The sequence below is a fragment of the Labrus mixtus genome, chromosome 19 (genome assembly GCF_963584025.1).
Source record: "Labrus mixtus chromosome 19, fLabMix1.1, whole genome shotgun sequence".
In the NCBI taxonomy this organism is placed as follows: domain Eukaryota; kingdom Metazoa; phylum Chordata; class Actinopteri; order Labriformes; family Labridae; genus Labrus; species Labrus mixtus.
This window is the reverse complement of record NC_083630.1, coordinates 12,187,056-12,209,452: the sequence shown is the minus strand read 5'-3', so window position 1 is coordinate 12,209,452 and position 22,397 is coordinate 12,187,056. Positions and strand designations below refer to the sequence as shown.

The 22,397-nt window shown below is 41.5% G+C and overlaps 2 protein-coding genes across 3 annotated transcripts; one reads left to right on the top strand and one right to left on the bottom strand.

Annotated features, from left to right (window-relative positions):
* The first annotated feature begins 1,101 nt into the window (after positions 1-1,101).
* On the top strand, positions 1,102-14,680 carry oplah (5-oxoprolinase, ATP-hydrolysing). Its single transcript, XM_061064404.1, has 28 exons — positions 1,102-1,283; positions 1,665-1,856; positions 2,722-2,836; positions 3,817-3,940; positions 4,469-4,664; positions 4,860-5,025; positions 5,338-5,476; positions 6,505-6,572; positions 7,292-7,467; positions 7,566-7,691; positions 7,811-7,923; positions 8,012-8,182; positions 8,337-8,474; positions 8,721-8,859; positions 9,133-9,245; positions 9,900-10,051; positions 10,197-10,357; positions 10,453-10,554; positions 10,678-10,852; positions 11,714-11,898; positions 12,013-12,159; positions 12,274-12,408; positions 12,516-12,665; positions 12,854-13,011; positions 13,127-13,287; positions 13,416-13,513; positions 13,839-14,222; positions 14,269-14,680. Exons 1-27 carry the CDS (start codon positions 1,113-1,115, stop codon positions 13,989-13,991), a joined length of 3,924 nt encoding a protein of 1,307 aa, XP_060920387.1. The 5' UTR covers positions 1,102-1,112; the 3' UTR covers positions 13,992-14,222; positions 14,269-14,680.
* Positions 14,681-17,058: 2,378 nt separating this feature from the next.
* On the bottom strand, positions 17,059-21,748 carry foxh1 (forkhead box H1). 2 transcript variants are annotated; one of them, XM_061064932.1, is made up of 4 exons: positions 21,641-21,748; positions 19,461-20,051; positions 18,708-18,812; positions 17,059-18,419 (listed from the first exon to the last, which is right to left on the bottom strand). In XM_061064932.1, exons 2-4 carry the CDS (start codon positions 19,929-19,931, stop codon positions 17,448-17,450), a joined length of 1,548 nt encoding a protein of 515 aa, XP_060920915.1. In that variant the 5' UTR covers positions 19,932-20,051; positions 21,641-21,748; the 3' UTR covers positions 17,059-17,447. The 2 variants fall into 2 exon arrangements, with proteins under 2 accessions (XP_060920915.1, XP_060920916.1); XM_061064933.1 differs by having other exon boundaries at positions 21,650-21,740.
* Between the last annotated feature and the right edge of the window lie 649 nt (positions 21,749-22,397).

Sequence of the window (22,397 nt, the reverse complement as noted above, 5' to 3'; positions counted from 1 at the left end):
TGGTCACAGCGACACTGACCCCTGGTGACGATAATTGGTAGTACAAGTGACAATGACGTAGCCTGTAGTACAGCTGTCACATCCTATGAAACGATACACATCAGCACAGTTTACAAAAACACATAGGAACCATAAGTGATATTTTTTTTCTTACATTAAAAAAACCCAACCTTTATTAACATACTGGGCCTGTCTCAGATGGGGGCGGGGTTTAAACTCCAAGCGGCAGCACATAGAAATAGCTCCGACTCCTTGGTGACTACTTCGATGTGGTTCCTATCGAGACGGGAGAAGGCATAGAGCAGGAGGGAGGCCCTGACAGCTGTCGGATTATTGCGAGACTACAATCACTGGTGAGTTAAAATAAACAGTGCAGTTAATGTTAAATTCTTCAAGTCTTAAGCTTCGTTACGACTGGTCGGTATATACACACTGCTCCTGCACTCAGTCTGAACGGGTAACGTTAGCGACTGCAGGATACTTTCAGTATTTAGTTGAGTTCACTTTGATTGCCTTCTTATTTACCCGCTGTCACTGCTTCCTAAACAAGAATCAGTGTGTTCCTGCAGAAGCTGCGAGTTAATTGAGCCCTTATCTTACTTTATGGCAGAGGACTGATTCATTGGCTTTCCTGCAGGCCAGGGATTTCATTGAAATCTGCATGTTTTTATGTGCTATAATATTTCTTTAAATGAATTTCACTTGTAAAAAAAAAAAAAACATGCAGAAAAATCTTGTAAACCGTGACAATGCGGATGTATAAGACAAGTTGAAGCAAGACGTGTGGTGTTTAGATACATGAGCACATTTAGGAAAGGTACTTTGCACAAGATTTTGGCATTAAGATGACAGACAAACAGAAAAACAGGAGATTTGCAGCCCAGGAGGTAGAGAAGGAACATGTGAGAGAAAAGGGACATGTGAGAAGGAGTGTCTTCTTTAAGCTAAAATGGGGTTGGTTGAACAAAAAGGAAGAGGGGGAGTGTACAAAGTTGTTTCATTGTATAGATTGTGTGACTGAACAGCTGCTCTCTTATCAGTTTACTACTCCAAAGAGGAAATTATAAACTAATCTCTCTCACCTTGTCTGACGCAGCATCTCTCTCTACACTATGGCTGAGACAAAGGGGGCATTTGATTTTGCAATCGACCGGGGTGGCACCTTCACCGATGTGTTTGCCCGACTGCCTGATGGTCGAGAGAGAGTCCTTAAACTGCTGTCCCGGGACCCCCAGAACTACAAAGATGCTCCCACTGAGGGGATACGCAGAGTCCTGGAGGAGGTAACATGCTGTCAAAGCGTAAAAATGTGTTTGTACTGGACAGGTAGCAGATATAAATATATGTAACATTGAGAGTGTGGAGGAGCGTATGCCACAAAAGTAGCAAGCATGCTTAGGAAATCCTGTCAAGTTAAAAAGCAGAATTTAACTTTCACATAGAATTATTACTGGTTTACAATCAGACAAATTGGAAAATGAATGTGAACTACTATAATCAACGTAGCTTTTGTGGTTCAATAAAAAAACACTAAAGGGCAAAGCTAAGGTATTTTCAGATGATGAGGTTGCTTTTTGAGGTGTATGCATAGACAAAAAAAGGGGGGAAAGACAGTTGCATGACCAGTATATGTAATATGCATATTCATGTGTATTTATTGACAGGAAACAGGCCGGGTCTTTCCTCGTGACCAGCCTGTCGACACCTCTCTGATTGGCTGGATCAGAATGGGCACGACTGTGGCAACCAACGCACTGCTGGAGAGGGAGGGAGAAAGGACCGCGCTCTTGGTCACACAGGGCTTCAAGGACTTGTTGCACATTGGCACACAGGCCAGACCAAAACTGTTTGACTTGGTTTGTAATACATATTTTCTTAAACCATTGATTTTTTTTTATAGGTAGATGTGTGAAATGAAAAGATAAAAAGAAGCACAGACAAACATATGTGACACTGTAACATGCCTTATTGATAATGATGTTACTGATTTCCATGAGTAACCTGGTCAGGGGTCTAGTATCCCTGCAACTAAGGGTTTAGTCATTATCGTATGTTGCAAAAACATTGGGGGCAGGTTTTGGAGTTTGTCCCCAGCAGATGTACCATTTAGAGCTTAAGTTATCACTTATTTACCCTATGAAGCCAACACTTCATCACATGCTTTCACAACGCCTACAATAGAAAAGGCTTCATAAATAAAACTGTAGACTCTTCTAGACTACCTGTTGCTCAGCTTGATGTGTGCGCCCAACAAGCCCCTTTGAAACAAACAAAAAAGGCTTAACTTCACCGAGTTAAAAGTGAGAAATTGCATTTGTGACAGACTTTCTTGGGGTGTAAGTATGCTCCTATGAGCAAAAAAAAAAAACACAAGAATCTATGCATACCATAGTTAGCCTGTGTTAAGTAGCATGTCTTCGGGGCAGTGCATGTAGGAGAAGTGACAGTTTTAGGAGTAAAGAGTCTGGGTCAAAGTGCAGCACTTATGTATGAGACAATAGCAGCATTTTGCTTTGGAAAGGTCAGCCTCAGAGGAAATTGTAACATTATCTAAGAGTTCAAATAAAGTACAATTCTTTCACATACATGTTTTATGATATTTTAGTTAATTTTGTATTAGTATCTCTATCTTGCATCTACTGTTGTCCAGGTCATTCTCTTGCGAGTACATCTGCATGGAATTGACATTAGCCTGTGTATGTGTGTTGTGTGTGCATGCAGGAGGTCGCTGTTCCTGAAGTGCTCTATGAAGAGGTGATCGAGGTGGATGAGCGAGTTGTGCTAATGCAAGAGGGCTGCCAGCTCCCGAAGAAAGGTCCAAAACGTGTTGTCACAGGTGTGAAAACTCAAATACCAAAGCCCCAAATGAGTAACAGACTTGTTTTTTTTTATTATATCCATTAGTCATGCTAGCAGCGTGGCTAATGGCGCTGTCACTCTTGATGAATGGTCGATTGGTCAGTCGGCCACTTCAGTCCAAAATTAGAAATGTAAACGGCTGGATGGATGCAACTTGGTTCACACATTCATGTCCTCATTCAGGCTGAATTGAACATGTTTGTTGATCACTTAGCTTGTGATCTAGCCCGTCATCAGACACATTTCAGTTTAATCTATGGCTAAATACTTGCTAAGCTAATGTCATTTCCATAAACTCTGCAGTTTGTGTTAAACTGTCATTTGCTGATTTTTAAATGCTAATATGCAAAACTAAGATTGTGAGCATAACAAACACCCCTACCAAATATCTGCCTGTTATTATTGTGAGCATATTAGCATGGTGAGAGTAGCACCTAGCTTGAAAGCACCACTGTCTTAGAGCAGCCTAACAGGGCCTCATAGGCTGATTGTAAACTCATGCTGAGCCTTGTTAATGTATAGAAGAGGCCACAGATAATAATGTAGTTCTTTTAAATCACTATTCTGACTTTTTGGGTGCTCAAAAAAGTACAACAAAAAAAAAGTATTTTGCACAATACAGGCTTGTTGAGGTTTATCGTTTCTTACTTATGTGTAACTGCTTATCTGTTTGAAATATTATATAAAGAATATTTTGGTTTATAAAGTCATTAAGCCCAATCTCAATTTCATTTTGTACAGCAACAAACCATCATTTCAATACTTGTTGTATCTGCTCCACCTCCAAATATCCTCTTTTTCAGTGTCGATACATGCACAACCAAGACAATTCTCAGAATGTTTTGATTGTAAATAAAGAAATCTATATTCATTTGGCACACATAGTTAGCTGTTCTGTATGAGACAGTTGCCTGGATGCTTCACACAATAGTGTCTGTGTGCTCTGGTGTCCATCAGGCAGCACAGGAGATTCCCTGGAGGTGTGGAGGGAGCTGGATCTGGACAAAGTGGAGAAAGACCTGAGAGGAGTTCTGTCTCGCGGGATCACCAGCCTGGCTGTACTTCTGCTGCACTCGTACACGTCAGTAGTACAGCTTGTCTTCTTTCTGTTAGGATTGGAGTTGTATTTGCTCATGATTGTAATCTGATCTCTTGTCCTCCCTTTTCTTACGTCACCTTCTTTTTTAGAACCTGGAACAATTTGTAAATACTGACTTTTGCCTTATAGAACATTATGTAATTTATGCTCTACGCCTCTTAGTGGGAGTAGGTTTATGTACAACTGTGCGTGTCAGAGCTGTCTGGTGTCAAATAGCCTGTTCTTATTGTATATGGAGCCCATGTGGTTTACTGGGTGGAAGTTCATGGCTGCACTCCCATTTGTCCATTGAAAGCCAATCACAGTTTTAGTAACAATCTGCGGACTAGTTTCATATAAAGAAAGCAATCAAACCACTTAAATTCAAGGTTATAGTTTGCGTATTTACAGCTTTGTGTGATCAGGCAGACACAGTATACAGTAGAGCAGAGGTAAAGTTATATAACAGCTTTATGTTTCCAGCTCCGCCTCATTCCACTCTCTCGCTCTCTGTCTTTTTCTCTCACTCAGATGGTCCGATCACGAGAAAGCTCTAGGCGCCCTAGCGCGTCGTCTGGGCTTCACCCAGGTGTCTCTGTCCAGCGAGGTCATGCCTATGGTGCGGGCAGTGCCTCGGGGATACACTGTCTGTGCGGATGCCTACCTCACACCCAAAATCCATCAGTATTTAAAAGGCTTTACCTCTGGGTTCAAGAGTGGCCTGAAGGTGTGTTGTATGTGTGTCTGACATCAATATATATATATATACAGGTATATTTTGCAAATAACATGAGCTAATATTTAGTCAAGTATCTATTCCCTCCAGCTTGAAGATCACAGAGTGTTTGGGTGCCAGTTTAAGACCCTATTTATTTGAACATTAAAATGATCTCCTCCATGTCTTTCTCCCCTCTGTCCTCAGGATGTGGACGTTCTCTTCATGCAGTCCGATGGCGGTCTGACTCCAATGGAGCAGTTCTGCGGCTCTCGGGCCGTTCTTTCCGGCCCAGCGGGAGGTGTGGTGGGATACGCCATCACATCTTACAGCCAGAAGGAGAAAAAACCTGTGATTGGTTTTGACATGGGCGGTGAGTTGGAGGAATCGTTTTTTTTTTTTAACAGTTACTGAGTGCAAACACTATGTGAGGAAGTTCCTGCTATTGTTTTGTATTTTTTTCTAATTCAAAGTTGACTAAATATCTAAACTGAGTAACTGACTTATTACATACTGATCGTTTACATGTTCCTGACTTTCTATTACAAGTGTTAAACGTGGTCTAATGTGAGCAACACATTTCTTTCAACACATTTCGTTAAAAAATTTGAAATTCTCATCTTTACAGCCTTCAGATTTCAATGTCTTTTGTCCCTAACCTCCTCTGTCTTGTTTTTTTGTCCAGGAACATCCACTGATGTAAGTCGTTATGCAGGCCAGTATGAACACGTGTTTGAGGCTACCACAGCTGGAGTCACCCTGCAAGCTCCTCAGCTGGACATCAACACTGTGGCTGCAGGTGGAGGATCACGACTCTTCTTCAGGTCAGTATCTAGTTTTAACCTACTATCTTTTGATACATCATTTTTTAATAACCTACTTTTACACTGGGGGGGGGAATCCAGTTTTATACATCAAATCCTGTTAACAGACCCGGTGCTGTACAAATGCACATTTTAAAAGGAATAAAACAGCCTTTTGTGGTCCCAGAGGTAGCTGTATGAAGTCAGATATATTTACACCACCTTGAGCCAGAGTCAGTCAGGCCTGATGGCTAAGAGTTTGCATGTGGAGTTAGTTAGGTCTGATCTTGTCAGACATCTAAAGCAATTAGCTGCAACGTTTTGACAAAGAAGAAGAATCTATGGAATACATAAATGTGATATTTTTCGGACTCCTGCATGAAATTTGGCCTTTCTTTTAAATGTAAATTGAAAGCAACGGTAAGTAATTGCAATGTTTCTTAAGAAAGAAATGATAGTAGGATCAACACTAGTTTGTAATTAAACCACTCTGGAGTGTTCAGAGCTAGTAGTTGCATCTGTATTTGAAGTAGTGTCAAATACAAGTGAATTAAACTAAGACATAAAAGCCTGCCTCCTTGACCTAACCTCACATCTTGTATGGAAGACTGTTGAGTTTGTTTATTTTGGCTACTTGAAGTGTGTGTGAGTGATCATTAAAAAACATTTAAAAAGACCATTAAAAAGCAGCAAATATTTTCAACTTTCAAAATAATTTATCCAGTCACTATATTTATACCGCATTACTGAGTGGAGTGCTTGTTATGCTGTAACTTCTAATGAATAAAAGTAACACTTACAGGAGACCAGAGTGAATACATACTATATGTGGTAGATATGCAGCTATTTGTATTATAATAACTTTCATCAGAAGTGGGAAAGCTTTTAAAGTTTCCTAAGACGTTTGCAATTTTCCAAATTAAAGAACTCAAGTCCATTGTAAATAACAACAAGCTGACCATGCACTGTCTTACTAATGATACACTGTCTTCTTGTCTTGTTTTCAAATTTACTATATTTTTTGTTTCTATACCTTAACTCTCTTCCAGATCAGGAATGTTTGTGGTCGGACCAGAGTCTGCTGGTGCACATCCAGGACCATCCTGTTACAGAAAAGGTAACGCTCCATTATTGGGATTTTTTGTCCACAATCCAGGAGAAAGTACGGAGGCCTTAGGGGGACATAGACAGAAAAAATATTAATAATGTGTTTCTGGTTCGCACCAGATACTTTCTGGTGCTAACGAGAAAATATTGCATGCGCACATTCTTATATGTGTGAATATATAACTTTCTCGTGAGCATGGGATAGTTTCTGGTGCTCATCAGAAACATGTTTTTTTTTTTGTATATTCTGCCCATGTCCCCTTAGGGTCTCCATAGAAAACTATATGTTTCTAGCTCATTTGTTTCTAACTCTTCTGTTTTAACCCACTCTCATTATCATTATCATCACTCAAGTTAATACAGACTATAATCCACACATAGAGCTTGGATCTCTCATGTCCTGTTCCCTGGTGTTGGTTAGCTGCATGATAGGAAATTGGCTTTGGTCCAAGTTTGGATCACATATCTATAGCTTTCCCCATGGTTATCAGTTAGAGCTGTGATGTGGGCGTTACCATGAAGAAACTCGACATGTCATGTTGATATTTACTTTAGCAGAGTTGGGTAGGGTTAGATCCATTTCATACAACAGGATCTCCACTGCCACATAATATATTTTTACGTTCAAGACTAAAAGACTAAAGGAGTAAAGCATTTTACATAATGCCCTTAAATTGTTTGTTTGAGTCTGGAGAACTTAACATTTACAACCTGTTTGATTTTTCACAGGTGGTCCTCTGACTGTAACAGATGCTAACTTAGCCCTGGGTCGGCTGCTCCCCTCCTTCTTCCCAAAGATCTTTGGGCCAGGAGAGAACGAACCGCTGTCATTGGAAGAAACCATGAAGCATTTCCACCAACTGACCCAGGAGATCAACCTCTTCTTGTCTTCTAAACAATCTCAGGCACTCATTTATTTTAATTGAGGCAGATTTGAAAACATTCCTAATAACCATAAATCATTTTGAAGAGGAAGGCAAAATATTCTTTTTCCACTTTGCAGGGTAACACGAATGGTGCCAATCACTCGGACAACCAATCATCAGAGATGAGTGTTGAGGAGGTTGCTATGGGATTCATTCGGGTTGCCAATGAGGCCATGTGTCGGCCAATCAGAGCTCTGACACAGGTAGTAATCTTGGATTCCAAGGTCTCAGCTGGAGTTTGGTGAAAGATTAACATTAAATTATTGATTGGGGAACGTGTCAAATGAGTCAGAACTCTTTCACTCCTCTCACACTCTCATAGGCTAAGGGCCATGACACATCTCAGCACGTGTTGGCATGTTTCGGTGGTGCAGGTGGTCAACATGCCTGTGCTATTGCCCGAGCCCTGGGAATGAAGACTGTCTTTATACATAAGTAATGGCTGTTCCCACAGTGTTTGTCAAAAGAGAGCCATACTCATGTAAAATGTTTGGCTGTAATATTATTTGTGTGCGTCTTGCAGATACAGTGGCGTGTTGTCAGCCTATGGTCTGGCTCTGGCTGACGTGGTGGAGGAGGTGCAGGAGCCATGCTCGCTGACGTACGAGCAGAACTCTTTCAAGGAACTGGATCAGAGGGTAGAGCGTCTCTCAAAACGTTGCCACGATACACTCTGTGCACGTGGATTCACCAGGTCAGCATCCACAGCACACTACAAATTCTGGTGTTAACCTCATGCTTCTCCAGGTGTGGTGATCTACATATGTCATTGATACTGACTGAGAACAAGCACTTTGAACAAGTACCCAGACCCATAATTCAGCATTCTGTCTCTTTGTATTCTCCAGTGGTCAGATCACCACTGAGGTTTTCCTCCATCTGCGGTACAAGGGCACTGACTGCGCTCTCATGGTAACTGCTACCGGTTACCCCAGCAACACCCAGTCCTGTCGAGCTGGAGACTTCTGCAGCGCCTTCACTAAGCGGTTAGCTCTTTGTTTATGCGATAACTCAGTGATTTGTTACTTTATCACTGTAATAAGCTATTGTCTGCAAAATATATTCACCCATGAGTTGACAAATCATCGCAACTTAATTATTGTATCGCACTTCATAAGAACTACACCGTCAAGTTAATGTGTCATTTTTGAAGAGGAGAAAAGCTTAGTATACTTTTAAACTGACTGATGTCATGGGTTCCAATGTTTCTCACTCGCTCTCTCTTCTTGAAGTTATCTGAAGGAGTTTGGATTCACTATCCCGGACAGACCCATCATGGTTGATGACATCAGAGTGAGGGGTTGTGGGAAATCTGGTATCAAATCAGTGTATAAAACGACGACAGGACATGGACAGGCCAAACCAGTCACGGTACCTGGTCTCTCTTTTAACACAACGCTGCTGAGCGTATGATACACTTGTTAAAAAAAACACACATTCCTATAATTTTAAGAAATAATTTGACCATTTGGTCCATGCCTTCTTCTTTTTTTAATCAACATTTAACACCTCTCCTTTCACAAACCTTATGCTATAATAGCCCACAATGAAAACATTTATACATTTTTATTTCAAAGTAATGAAAAGCTCACTTTGTTGTTCTTTAAACATACATCTATCTGTTCTCGCTGTCCTGCTCTGCAGAAGACCAAGTGTTACTTTGAGGAAGGTTACCTGGACACATGTGTGTATCTGTGGGAGGAGCTGCTCTGTGGTCCCAGCATCCAGGGACCGGCCATCATCATTGACAAAAACAGGCAGGCATTCTCGGCTTACTAGAACTCACTTTCTTGTAAATGTTTAAGGAGGTTTTTTTTTCTTCTGAGTGATGTCCTCAGCGAAGCAAAGAATCGTTACTAAGGCGTCTTATGGGGCATTTTAATGGAATAATACGTCTTTAATGGATTACTTCATGTCAGGTCAGGAGAAACGTTTGCACAGTTAATCTTTTATAAGTTATTTGAATGTATCTTCTTAATAGTATTGAATCAAAACATTGTGTGTGCAAAATTTGGAAGGCTACAAATGTAATTTAAATGTGCTGGATGGATGCATAGTTCATCAGTATACATGTAAACATGAATGTCGGAACACATTCTGTATCTGTTTACCTTTATTTAAGGAGTCGGGATTGGATCAGGGCATCCCTACTGTCTTATAATAGTATCTACATTGAGTTGTTTTCTAAGAGGATATCATAATCTGTGTAATATGACCGCTGTTATCTTTAAGCACAGTTTAAAAGGCCTCGCTACTTTCATGGATTTGCAGAAATATTCTCAATATTTTCTTTTTCTTTCTCAACCTGGTTGATTTTTTTAAAGGCGAGCTTGATCATACTTTATTTCTTAAAGATGTGTCAGCTAGCACTATTGCATGTATTTATGTTTTTCTGCTAATTTCTCAATCAGTACCATCCTCGTGGAGCCGTGCTGTGAGGCCCGTCTGACAGAAGGGGGCGACGTTTGTATGACTGTGGGCTCTGACCCTCACTGTGTCCTCGGCACTGAGCTCAACACCGTGCAGCTCTCCATCTTCTCCCACCGCTTCATGAGCATAGCAGGTACTCTGTCGGAGGAGAGAGGATGGAAATGAGAGAGAGAGAGAGCGGAAAACGTCAAGTGAATGTGGAATATTATATACTGATTTCCTGCTAGCTTGCTCAGTTGTGATCCTCCTCTCCTCCTCCTCCTCCTCCTCCTCCGTAGAACAAATGGGCCGAGTTCTCCAGAGAACCTCCATCTCCACCAACATAAAGGAGCGACTCGACTTCTCCTGTGCTGTGTTCGGACCAGACGGAGGTTTAGTGTCCAATGCTCCACACATCCCTGTACACCTGGGCGCCATGCAAGAGACCGTCCAGTACCAGGTGAGGGATGTTCACCTGTATGTGTTGGAGTTGAGAAATATATCTGAAACAGTTAATAATGAACAAAGATGATCTGTTTCTTCTTCTGTGTGCAGATCAAGTCTTTGGGGAACAAGCTGAAAGAAGGCGATGTTATCCTGAGTAACCACCCTTGTGCCGGGGGCAGCCACCTCCCAGACCTCACAGTTATCACACCGGTCTGTCTCTCCAGATTTGTAGCTGCATCCTTGCTCTCTTCAATTTCCACCTTCTCTTTTCACTACATAATTCTTTTAATCACTACAGCACTTTCCTTCTTTCCCCACACTTTTCCCCCACAGGTGTTTAGGAAGGGGGTGAGTTGTCCGGTGTTCTTTGTAGCCAGCAGGGGGCACCATGCAGACATCGGAGGCATAACTCCAGGCTCCATGCCCCCCCACTCTACCTCCCTGCAGCAGGAGGGGGCCGTCTTCACTTCCTTTAAACTCGTCACTGGTGGCGTCTTCCAGGAAGAAGGTAAAAAAAAAAAAAAAAAAAAGTCGGTGAACCAAACAAGAATGTGAGGAACTGATGAATGGAGGGGGCAGAGATAACACAGAGCCACTTCTTGTCAATAAGTCAACATAAAGAATGCTTGCTTTGCACCAACAAGATTGTAGGCCAAACACTCCACAGACTCTATAAACCAGCCTTCTATAAAAACATGTTAAAGCTGGTCTCCGAGCCTAATCATGCTCATGAACAGTGAATTTGAACTATTACCATCAAACCTGAGAAACAGGGCCCCACTTTTTAAAAAGCGCAGACTGAAACACTCTTTTGTACATCGGTTAATCCTAAAATTGAATATGAAGCTAAATCCCAGATCAAAGCACGTTGAAGGCCTCAGAATATTTATTTTTTTGTTTAAATGTTTTGTCAAATGTATATAGTTGTCTTTACTGCAGACTTCGACTGCAGTAAAGTTCAATCATCAATTATTCAATCATCAGCGTCCATGTTTACAGTGGAACTGCTGTGCTACAATAATCCAGTTTAATTTAGAAGAATGTATTACCTGATGTATTATCTATCTATATCTAGGTTTAAATCTCTGTTAGTTTACTTTTTAAGTTTATTGAAGTGAATGCACACCAATTTGAAATTAAATGGGAAAAAAAGATGAATGTGTTGAGAAATAGCTCACAGCAATCTCGGGTAAATGTTGTCATACAGTATGTAGTTCAAATGTTGGCATCTATAAGGAGCAAACAAATCATTGTGTTGTTACAAACGTTATTTAATAATATCATTTTCTTTCTTAATTGCTTAATTAATGCTTTCTGTTTTCCCCCCATTGGATTCCTTTCTTTCCTGTTCCCTCTGTCTCCATATCAGCGGTAACTGAAGCTTTGATGGCTCCGGCCCAGTACCCAGACTGCTCTGGGACTCGTAATCTCCATGACAACCTGTCAGACCTGCGGGCTCAGGTGGCAGCCAATCAGAGAGGCAGCCAGCTGGTTGGGGAGTTGATTGACAGCTACGGGTTAGCTGTTGTTCAGGCTTATATGGGATACATTCAGGTACCTGTTGTAAAAATAAAAACAACATGACAAGATTATAGATTTTTGTTATTCTGAAAAGTAGTGGTTCTCAATATGCTTTGAATGACTAGAGCCTTTGTGTTTCTGTTTCAGAGTAATGCAGAGCTGGCAGTGAGGGACATGCTGAGAGACTTTGCACGTCGTCGCGGGCAACAGACTGGCTCCTTGGAGGTGGAGTCTGAGGATTTCATGGATGATGGGACCCCAATAAGACTGCGGGTTCAGATTAATGAGGAGAAGGTGAGCGGGGGGGGGGGAACTTATAAACATGACAAACTTGCATAAATAAGAAGAAGTCGGTTAAGTTCTTAAAATAAATGCACCATTAAAACTTAAAGTCCTCCATCACCACAGGGCAGTGCAGTGTTTGACTTCACAGGGACGGGCACAGAGGTGTGGGGGAACTGCAACGCTCCACGTGCCATCACCCTCTCTGCCCTCATCTACTGCCTGCGCTGCATGGTCGGACAGGACATCCCCCTCAACCAGGTTAGTTGGTTTATTTTAGGACTCCTTGGTAGGAGTTTAAGGTTAGATAACTTTTTTTTTTCTTTTGTTGTTTTGTGTCTATTCACAGCTGCTTTCTGTTTATCCAGGGCTGTCTTGCACCAATCAAAGTCATCGTCCCCCCCGGCTCGATCCTCCAGCCCTCCAAGAATGCAGCTGTGGTTGGAGGAAATGTGCTCACGTCCCAGAGGGTGGTTGACGTCATCTTTAGGGCGTTTGAGGTGTGCGCTGCTTCGCAGGTGAGAAAAATATTGATTTGAACATTAAGTCAAATTTCAACTCCAAGGTAATTTACAATTCACTTAGCAGACGCTCTTACCAAATTTAACAACGTAATGTAAAGGGGAGAATTAACTGGTGAAATGATGATCAAGAAAACTTGATAACCATGTGCGTTTTTGTTAATTGTTATTTATTTTTTCTTTAGGGCTGCATGAACAACATTTCATTTGGCAGTGAGAGCGTAGGTTATTATGAGACGGTTGCTGGGGGAGCAGGGGCGGGGCCAAGCTGGACTGGGCGGAGTGGAGTTCACAGTCACATGACCAACACCCGAATCACTGACCCGGAGATTTTGGAGAAGAGGTCCGACATCAGTTTAAGTTTTAGAAATTCTAAGTCGGAATTAGTTCTGTTTGTTTTTTTGGTGCGATTACAATATATTCATGTGTATGTCGCTTCTGTCCCCTCCTGTGTTCAGATATCCGGTCATTTTAGAGCAGTTTTCTCTGCGGCCCGGCTCAGGAGGAGCTGGAAATTACTGCGGTGGAGATGGAGTGATACGGAAACTTATGTTCAGGAGCAAAGTGGTGTTATCTGTTCTGACAGAAAGGCGCTCCACCCGCCCCTACGGCCTGCAGGGTAAACTCCGACCTCTGAAGTCCTCAGCAGTTTTTGATGCCACACCAAACAAGGCTAGGCTATTCATTTATCCCCTACATCATAATATTCTGCTCTGTATCTAGTGGCCTCTGTCTTTCTTCTATCAGGGGGTGAGGACGGAGCAGCAGGGATGAATCTGCTTCACAGAGCAGACGGTCGAGTCCTTAACCTGGGAGCCAAAACCAGCATCAGCCTTCAGCCTGGGGTAAGACTGCACCATGTGTTTCTTTTCACCACATAAAGAAATAGCAAACATCTGTTATGCTGCATCAAATAAAAAGTATTTTGCTGACAGAATTGTATTCCAGATAAATATCTAACTTACATTAAAATGAATCTATCATCACATATATAACATTAAGCAAACATTAAAATGATTTCTGAATTCACAAATGAAATCTTATTTTGATGGATAATTTCTGCAGAACACTCATTGGTTAATCCTTCATTTTGAATCATTTCCATGAGGTGAAGTAATGAAGTGGGTTTTTTTTTTTTGCGTAACTGTCTTTCTTTGTCTCCCCCTACAGGACATGTTCTGCCTCTACACTCCTGGAGGAGGGGGGTATGGAAGAGAGGAGGACACAAACAAGAGACCCCAGACAAAGCGTAGGCGCTTGAATGAGACATTCCCTGAGAGAGGCAGCGTCTTCGAATACAGGATGGCCCAAGAAGGAGTGTGAAGGGAAACAGAGAGAGAGAGAGAGAGAGAGGACAGAAAAGTGAGAGGAGGAGAAGGAAAAAAGGTGGGGCGATTACAGGATCTCAAGCGGAGAAAGGGATCCATAAGAGAGAGTGAGAAAGAGGTACTTTGACAAAGATGGAAACAATAGGTGCTAATTAGAGTTTTATCACTTTACTGTGAGATATAAATAAAGCACACGTCATAAAGGAAACACTTATAACCACAAGATGTAGGGTAGCAACACAAATGTGAAATATGGTTTATGATAAAGTAAGCCTTTTTTTGAATACTTGATGATCAATAAGACTTCCGTTAGGGACAAAGAATAAGTTAAAGTTACACTCCACATTTTAGCGGGAATGTTACTCTTTATTTAACGAGAGAAAACTACCGGTAACTAACCCTGAGCCAGTCAGATTTTTGACACCAAATTCGGTCTATATTTTTTATTTTATGTAGACCCAAACTTTTCTGTGTAAGGGGAAAGACACTTTTTAATTTTGTGTGCAGAAATATTTTTCAGTTTTGTATTTGTTTCGATCTAGCTATGTTTTAGACAAAAAAAACAGTAAGAATGAGATGCAGTTCTGTTTTAAACTGGAGTAACCACATTAACCAAACAGATATTGTTTCTATTTTACTGTAGTTGTTTTAATAGTACATACAAATAAACTCCATTTCTACTAATTCCGTTATTCTTTCTCGTCCTTTCTTTATATCACTTCTAAATATCTTCTTTTTTTTTAGGGATAGGAGAAATATTTTGTGAAACAATTTGTTAATTCTGTAAAATAGTTTCAACGTTTTTATGGAGTCATATTGTTAAGTGAAGGTTATCTAATCTCAAATAAACTTTTAAAAAGAAGTATAAAGGAACAACACATAAACTGCACATGGGTTACTGATCAGGGACATCGGCAGTTAACAAACACAACCCACCGGGGCCCAGCGTGAACCCGAGTCATACATGTAAATTCATGAGGGTGAGTGTTCAGAAACAACCCAGAATGGTTGTGTTTGGGGGAAGGGGACATGTCCCTGTTTAAGTGGTGTCCCCCCTCCTCCCACCTTTGGGTGAGGGATGATCAGGGAGAAAAGGAGGAAGGATGATGAGGGAGTGCAGGCATGCGTAGGCTGTTGATAAAGAGATAGGGGACACAGCAGTGGAAGCAGCAGGAGGCTGACGGCTGCTGGACTGTTGATGTAAATGAGTTGGTTCTGTGTGTGTGTGGTTGTGTGTGTGGGTGTTGTGGGCTGGAAACTCCACTACTAAGGCCATGGACTGTGGATCAAAGTTAGTTTACCTGGTTTATTGATCACAATTCCTGCAGTAAAACAATCTATCATAATGAGAGGATTTGGGACTCACCACTGATGCTGCTAAAAGAAAGCTCTCCATTGGCTTATAGTTAGCTCCTTGTTTGGGAATATGTGCTCTACTAAATCAGGACACAACCCTGAATAGAAAAATACCCAACTTAAGACATAGTGTCTGGAAATACTTACTTAAAATGTTTTGATTTACACACAACAGAGTGCTAACTTTATGTTTTTATCAGACCTAAAAATAGCAAAATTCTGGTTTAAACTGTGGAGCAGAAGAATAGGCTACTTTCTGTTTATGTAAGTACAATACAGTGTTCAGGGTCCCACTACTATTTTTATTACAAGTTCATTGTTTTTTTAGCTAGAAGCTAAATTAGCGGAACTTGCCATGCAAATACAATTCATGGCTAAAATGGTAAATATCTGCATGTGAGCCATGTCACATTAAGTATGTTAGCATGCTTGTGTAGCATTTGGTTAAAAGTGATGCTCTGTATACATCTAGCATTGCTGCTAATGTAACTACTGATTCATTTTCAGTTTTATGAGAGGCTAAGCTAGCAAGTACTTTTCTGTAATATTTACTTGATACTGGAATGGAAAAACATGCACTTATACGTGTAAGTAACTGGAAGTATTTTCATGATCTTACCTCTTAATCCTACTGGCCTAAAAAAATATATATTTCCTAAACATGGTATATTAGATTTGATCAGATATACCTTGGTATTTGAATTGTCCAGACATATTAAGCTCATTAAGACATTCTGTGTAGAACATCCAGTGAAACCAGTCATCTGAAACAACACGCTTCAGTTAAAAAAAAAAAAAAAGCTTTAAAGTAATTCAAAGAATAAAAATAAAGTAAAGGCTGTGTTTTCTGTTTTCTTATTTTCACATAACACACTGAGCAGCAGTTAAAATTAAGATTTTATTACATACCCTGTTCAATTTAGAACTTATGAAACGTTGAGCTGCTTTCACTTTAACTCAGTACTGTACAAACATTTTACAAGACCACAGGAAAATGGCCAAAAACTACAACATTCACTTGTCAAGGTAGGTAGACACTTATAAACAATATCCTTTGGATGATCATCACAATAACATGAATAGTGCAAAAAAAAACAGCAGAGCAGACTCCACAGGAAACATGTCACAGTCCATTAAAAACATGAGGTAGATACTGGTGGTTGCACAGTGGTTGATTGTCTCCAGTGGCCTGACAACTTGCAGCATTTTAACAGATCGTATATAAATCTAAAAATATTTTTTAAATTTAAAATAGGTTTTGAAACACTGGAATCTGTAAACACAAGATAAAAAAAACATTGAAAATGCCAGTTACAGCCTATTTGCAGTATTGCTGTTTTCAGGTTAATTATGATATTATTCATGTGTAACAATGCAGACAGTCCAATTATGTCAAGACTAAAGCCTTATAGTAAACAACTTGTCCTATATGTTAGTGTTCTGAACAAACAAAAAATGACACTCTTGCTCTAAGTCATTAAATCTGAACGCAGAAACACTGTGACATAGGAACATTTTAGATTTTTACTAAGATTTTTTTCAACTACAACAAATCCAACGTTGTGTTTAAAATATTGGCAGGATACAGGACTTTGAAAAAGATACTGCAAAATTCTGTTGATAGCATTTAAAGTCAACCTTACAGCTTTAAGTTGTTCAAATGACTAAACTTCAAGATATAATCCCAAATGAAATCCAAAAGTCAAATAGGTAGAAAACATGTATTTGTGTCAATAAAAAAAACAGTGCAAATATTATTGGCAGTATACACACATAAATTGTGTTGTTGTAAGATTGAGGTAGATATTTGTTTGTTGTATAGATGATTTAGGTAGATTTATCCTATGAAACCACTCCATATATACTGATAAGAAAGACAACATCCCCAACTTTCTCTTATGTCATTCAGCACCTTTTTGCATGTCTCCTGTAAATGTTTCCTGGGCTGGACTTTTGTTTTGGACAAATTTGCTGCCGGAATGTTTGTTCTTGTGGATCTTGACACACTCCCCATCCTTCATGATAGTTGCTTAGCATCTGTGCATTTTTACTTACAGTTGGGCTGAGTAGAAGTGAAGAAGTCTGTTTTTAAGAGTCAGTACTGAGAATACCTGTTTAGGGGATGTCCATTCTGCAAGCTGTATTGACTGGGTGGTTGATGATGTGAGAGAGAGTTCTGATTGTTTGGTACCAACACGTCAAACACACTTTTATTCGGAGGAACAGATTGCAACATGTTGTCCAGGTCCATGATGAGGGGCGGGGCTTGGACAGAAACATGTCCGTTAGGGAGGATAGGCCAATAAGCATGACTTATAAAGTGACCAGGTGCAACAGGAGAGCTACCGTAGCCATAAAGAGGAAGTCCACCATGTAGGGGCACCAGAGGGCCTCCATTGAATCGCATGCTTGGTGGAGCAACAGCGTTAGGAGGAGCATATTTTGCATAGGAGGTGGGAAGCTCCCATGGAGGTGCAACAGTCTCCCGTCTGGCTGATTTGTGAAGAGGAGGTCTGTAGTCCTCATAACCGTCTGACCCAGCCTCGCCATCCTGAGGAACACGCTTACCAGACAGAGACATGCCTTTCCATTCTTCATCGGAAGAGGAGGAGGAAGTGGATGCTGGGCTGGCAGAGCTTGCCGAGGCACTGCGAGCGGAGGAGGCATAGCGAGGACGGGGAGGAGGTGAGGAACGGGTCCGATCAAGCTTGCCCCAGCAATCCCTAGAAGACACATCCACGTCTCCGGAGGCACTCAGAGGCCGCAGGCTGTGCAGTAGAGAGTCGATGGCAAAGGAGGAGTCCAGTTTAGGTCGGAACGAATCCTCCTGCGGTGGAGAGGGGTTTCTGGAGCGCATCGCAGGTAGGGCGGGGACCGGGGCAGTGGGGGGTTCAGATTCTGGCTTGTGTCCCTGCAGGATGTAGGGGGCCAGGTCCTGGGCGAAGATGGTCTCATCCTGGCGGGACACTGCCGTGTTTTGCCTCTTAAGGAGCTCCAGAGGAACACGGCTCAGCTCCACCGCCCAGAAGTTGCCCTTGCCTTGAGGCTTCCCTGGGTCCTTCAGTACCTACAGGGTGAGGGAGGGTAGACGGTGAGGGGAGCACTTGGCATGAAAACCTAGTCAAGCAGGACGAACTATTTTTACTCTTTACCATCACAACAGCAGTGGATAAAAGATGTAATCTCAAAACCTGTTTGTAGGTTGAGGCCCAATCAAAAAGTGGGTTTCTAAGTCGTTAAACACGAGTCACAAACCCCAACTCAGGATAGTGCAATGCATTTTTTGTGTAATCTTTAATCAAAAGCCACTGATTAGGCTTCCCATGGAATTGTATAACAATTTTAACACACATACCTTCACAAAGCAGTCATAAGAGGAGAGGTTGTGTCGCACAGAATCTCGCCAGCCCTTATAGTTCCCTTTGAAGAATGGGAAGAGGGTGCTGATCTCCTTCAGGATCTAGAAATAGAACAATGTCAGTGTTTCTCTGAAAAAGACTCCAGTATTTATTGTTTTTTTAGCATAGGTATGCTTAACTGCACAATTATGCTGAATAAATACACACAGCTGAGCTAACTGAGAACAGAAATGCTGATGAGCATGCCAGCTTTACTTTTCTCTCCAGTAGAGTTACATTAGAATGAAATGAAATAGACAGGGCGCTCTTAACTTCTTTCAAACAAATCAAAAAAAGGAATTAAAAGTAAAATGATCAGTGCACTTAAAGCTGTAGTCTATCAAAACAAACGTGATTTCGCCATGCACTGTTTCTCTTATCACTTTTCTGGTACATATCAGTGTCTGGTTTCACTGCAGTCAAGCCTTATCAAAGCGAAGCAGGAATGGAAGTCACTGAAGTGTCACCAGGAGGCTGCTGTTATGTGTCATTTTGTGGACTGTAAATGATCATTCAGTGAGTTAAAGAAGCATCAGTCAAAAGTTAAAGAACAAGAACTCCTCTCATTTTCAATAAAATGGTGCGTAAATTAAGAGAAGCTCGAAAAGGACCACCGTGCGTAAAACCGGCCATGCGTCACCTCTACGCAGATTAACAACGCAATGCACAAGGCAATCAAAATACAGCGGTATGCAGACTCTCACTCTTACCTCAGATAACGTGAGTTTCTTCTCTGGGGACCTTTGGATGACCATTGCAATCATAGCGAGGTACGAGTAGGGAGGCTTCGGATACCGCTGATAGTTCTTTTTCTTCCCACCGCTGGTGCCACTCTTGTCCCCTTCACTGTTCCACGAGTCCCGGTTAATAGATTCCTGCTTGAAGTTGGCATCTTCAGGATTCGGGAATCTTGGTGGTGAGACTTTATCCATAAATGCCGTGTCACTGGTGAGGTGTTCGGGGCGCGTTCCGGACTTCTCCAAGCGCGGCAGTTGTTGTGGAACCATATGACCCGGGTACTGGTGAGGCCAATGCTGGGCTGTGTTGCTCCGCGCTACAACGCCTGGAGGAAAACTCTGCTGAACATTTCTGTGGAAGTCAAGTTGATGGCCCTGATGCTCTCCGATGTGGGGCAGAGAAGGTTGTGCCAAGAGGCTAGGCTCCGGCCAGTGTTTTGTCATGCTGATCAGCCACAGGGGGGAGAAGATCGGTCCGCACGTTCGGGCAGGACAGCGGAGAGGGGGAGGGAGGTCAAAGAGTCGGTCCTTAACTTCTGGCAGACTGCTGGCTCCAGGCTGACTCTATTTGAAGAGCAAACAATTAACAGTTTCATGTAAATCCCGCTGCGTAATCGAGAGGAGAATGACGCGTTATCTGAGAGCAGAATGACTGATCGCCCCGGGGGGGTTGGGAGGGTCTGTGTACGAGGAGGGGCGAGAGAAAGACAGTAAACCTGTAAATAACCCTTGTGATAATATCAACATGCCACTTACAACGAAGAGATTCTGAGTTTGCTATGGAATCACTGATCAGAAGATCACTTAGGCCTTAAGTTTTAAGTGCGTTAAAATAGAGAATGCACTTCTGTCACACTTGCACTTCTGTTTTTAAATAAACTTAATGTGAAAAACAACAGTAGGGTACTTGTTTTACTCTACACTTACCCAAAACCTGTGTCAATGCTGTAGAAATACAATCACGGGGACTTCAATTTCGAGAGTGACACTTGGGCTCGGAGGCGGAAAGTAAAACCTGGGGGGGGATGGGGTGTGGTACAAGAAAGAGAAGTAATTTCGATTGAACTTACATGCAATCAACATTTTCTTGTGAGTAATATACAAAAGGAAAGGCTAATAGGCCATACAAACGCTGAAACATTAAAAAGTCTGCAGATCTTCTGACTTGTCGACCAGTCATTTGAATACGTCAATCAAATCTATCTCCTAATTAGCCTATATGTGTCAGTGGAATTGTTTATAATAGTGATTGGATAAACCAGATTTATGTTTGGTATACACTTTCAACCCAAAGTATTCGATGTTTTGTTTCAAAGGCTAACATATCATTTGAAGTAGGCCTGTATGTGCAGGATGAATTATTGTGAGGTATCGTGGTGCTCTCAGAGCGCGCAACATTCGTGGAGAGTTTTGCGCACATTTGGGTCTCACTGTGACCATGCAGGATGTCATTCGGTATTGAAGGACTAAGTTTCGGGAATGCAAAGTCTTTTGTTCACCTTAACGTAGTGCTAATGTGCAGACGCTTTCTTCCCAGCAAGACAGTGAAAACAAGTTGGATTAGAAGGAACCCCATTGGCACGCTGGAGACTCTTCCTTCCCCAAAGAAGCTGCTTAGCATGTGTGGAAATACGGGGGCTGTTCAACACCATTTGTGGGTTTTCTGGCGCTTACAAGCTGCTAAGTGTCGCTGTAGGGTCGGACATTCACACCTCGAACGGGAGCTATCATGTTTTCCCGAAATGTTGGAAACAGGCTCAAACAAAAACTGCCTTACACCAAGAATCAACAAACTCCAGTACCTTTTGTTAAAGCGAAACACAGCAAATTCTGACTCTGTGCTCTCAGGTGTCACTGTTTTAATGGTGGATATATATTACAGCGGATAAGATAATACGTCAATATTTTTGACAGATTTGAAAACAAATCGACTTACACATTGTAATCGTCTCTAATTTAAATCACACCTGGGCTGCCTTATTTATAATTAAGTACCAATTATCCTACACGTTGGCATATAGTGTGTGGAAATGAATGCAAACTGTTCTCTTGCAGCTCAAAGCTTACTGAGCTGAACTGTGGACAAGATTGATCTAAATTGCGCTGCATAGTTTAATCGTAAATCATAGCCTACTTCTGTGTGAAATACTTACCACAGTTACATGCAGATTTTTGTCTTTTTTGGCAGTGAATACACATAGGCCTGCTTCAACTCTTTGCGAGCTCAGAACAGCAAACCATCCTCACCTGTTGCAGTTTGCTCATATAATTTTCTTCTCGGTTGCTATACACTTTTGCGCAGTCCAAAAAAAATGTTTGTCTCCCTCTAGTGGTTTCATGCAAAGCTACGTGAGAAGCTTGAATATATCCTGAAAATGATTAGACAAATCTATTCAGAAAAATGTCTCTTCTGGAGTATTTTGTCTTAAAAAAGTTTGATGCGTGACACTTTTTCTTCATGTTAAGCGAGCTGGAAAATGAAACATGATCAGGCAAAGCACAAAACCATGGCACTGTTGATGACCAGACTCATTTACATGCATGCACGCAGAAAAGTGCTCAGTACAAAACAGACTGATTTAAATACAAACTGTGAATCTATCTCTTCCTGTCTACTGGAGTGCCAGTTAATAGGTTTTTGCCTGGATTAGGGATCCCCGCATGAGAAGCATGGGGAACCATATGAATAGGATAGCATCCAGGACAAGGCTGTTCACATAGGCTGATTGTGTCTGGACAAATCCCTCCTAAGCTGCTTCCAGATGCGTCCTCCGACTGAGATGGAGAGGAGTGAAGTTTAACCTCTCTGGAGATAGAGACAGCAAAAGTGAGAAACAGTTTTCATTGTGCTGTGACAACTTAAGAGTTACTGTAAGAGATGTAGCTTCTATTTTTTTGTGTCACTGATAG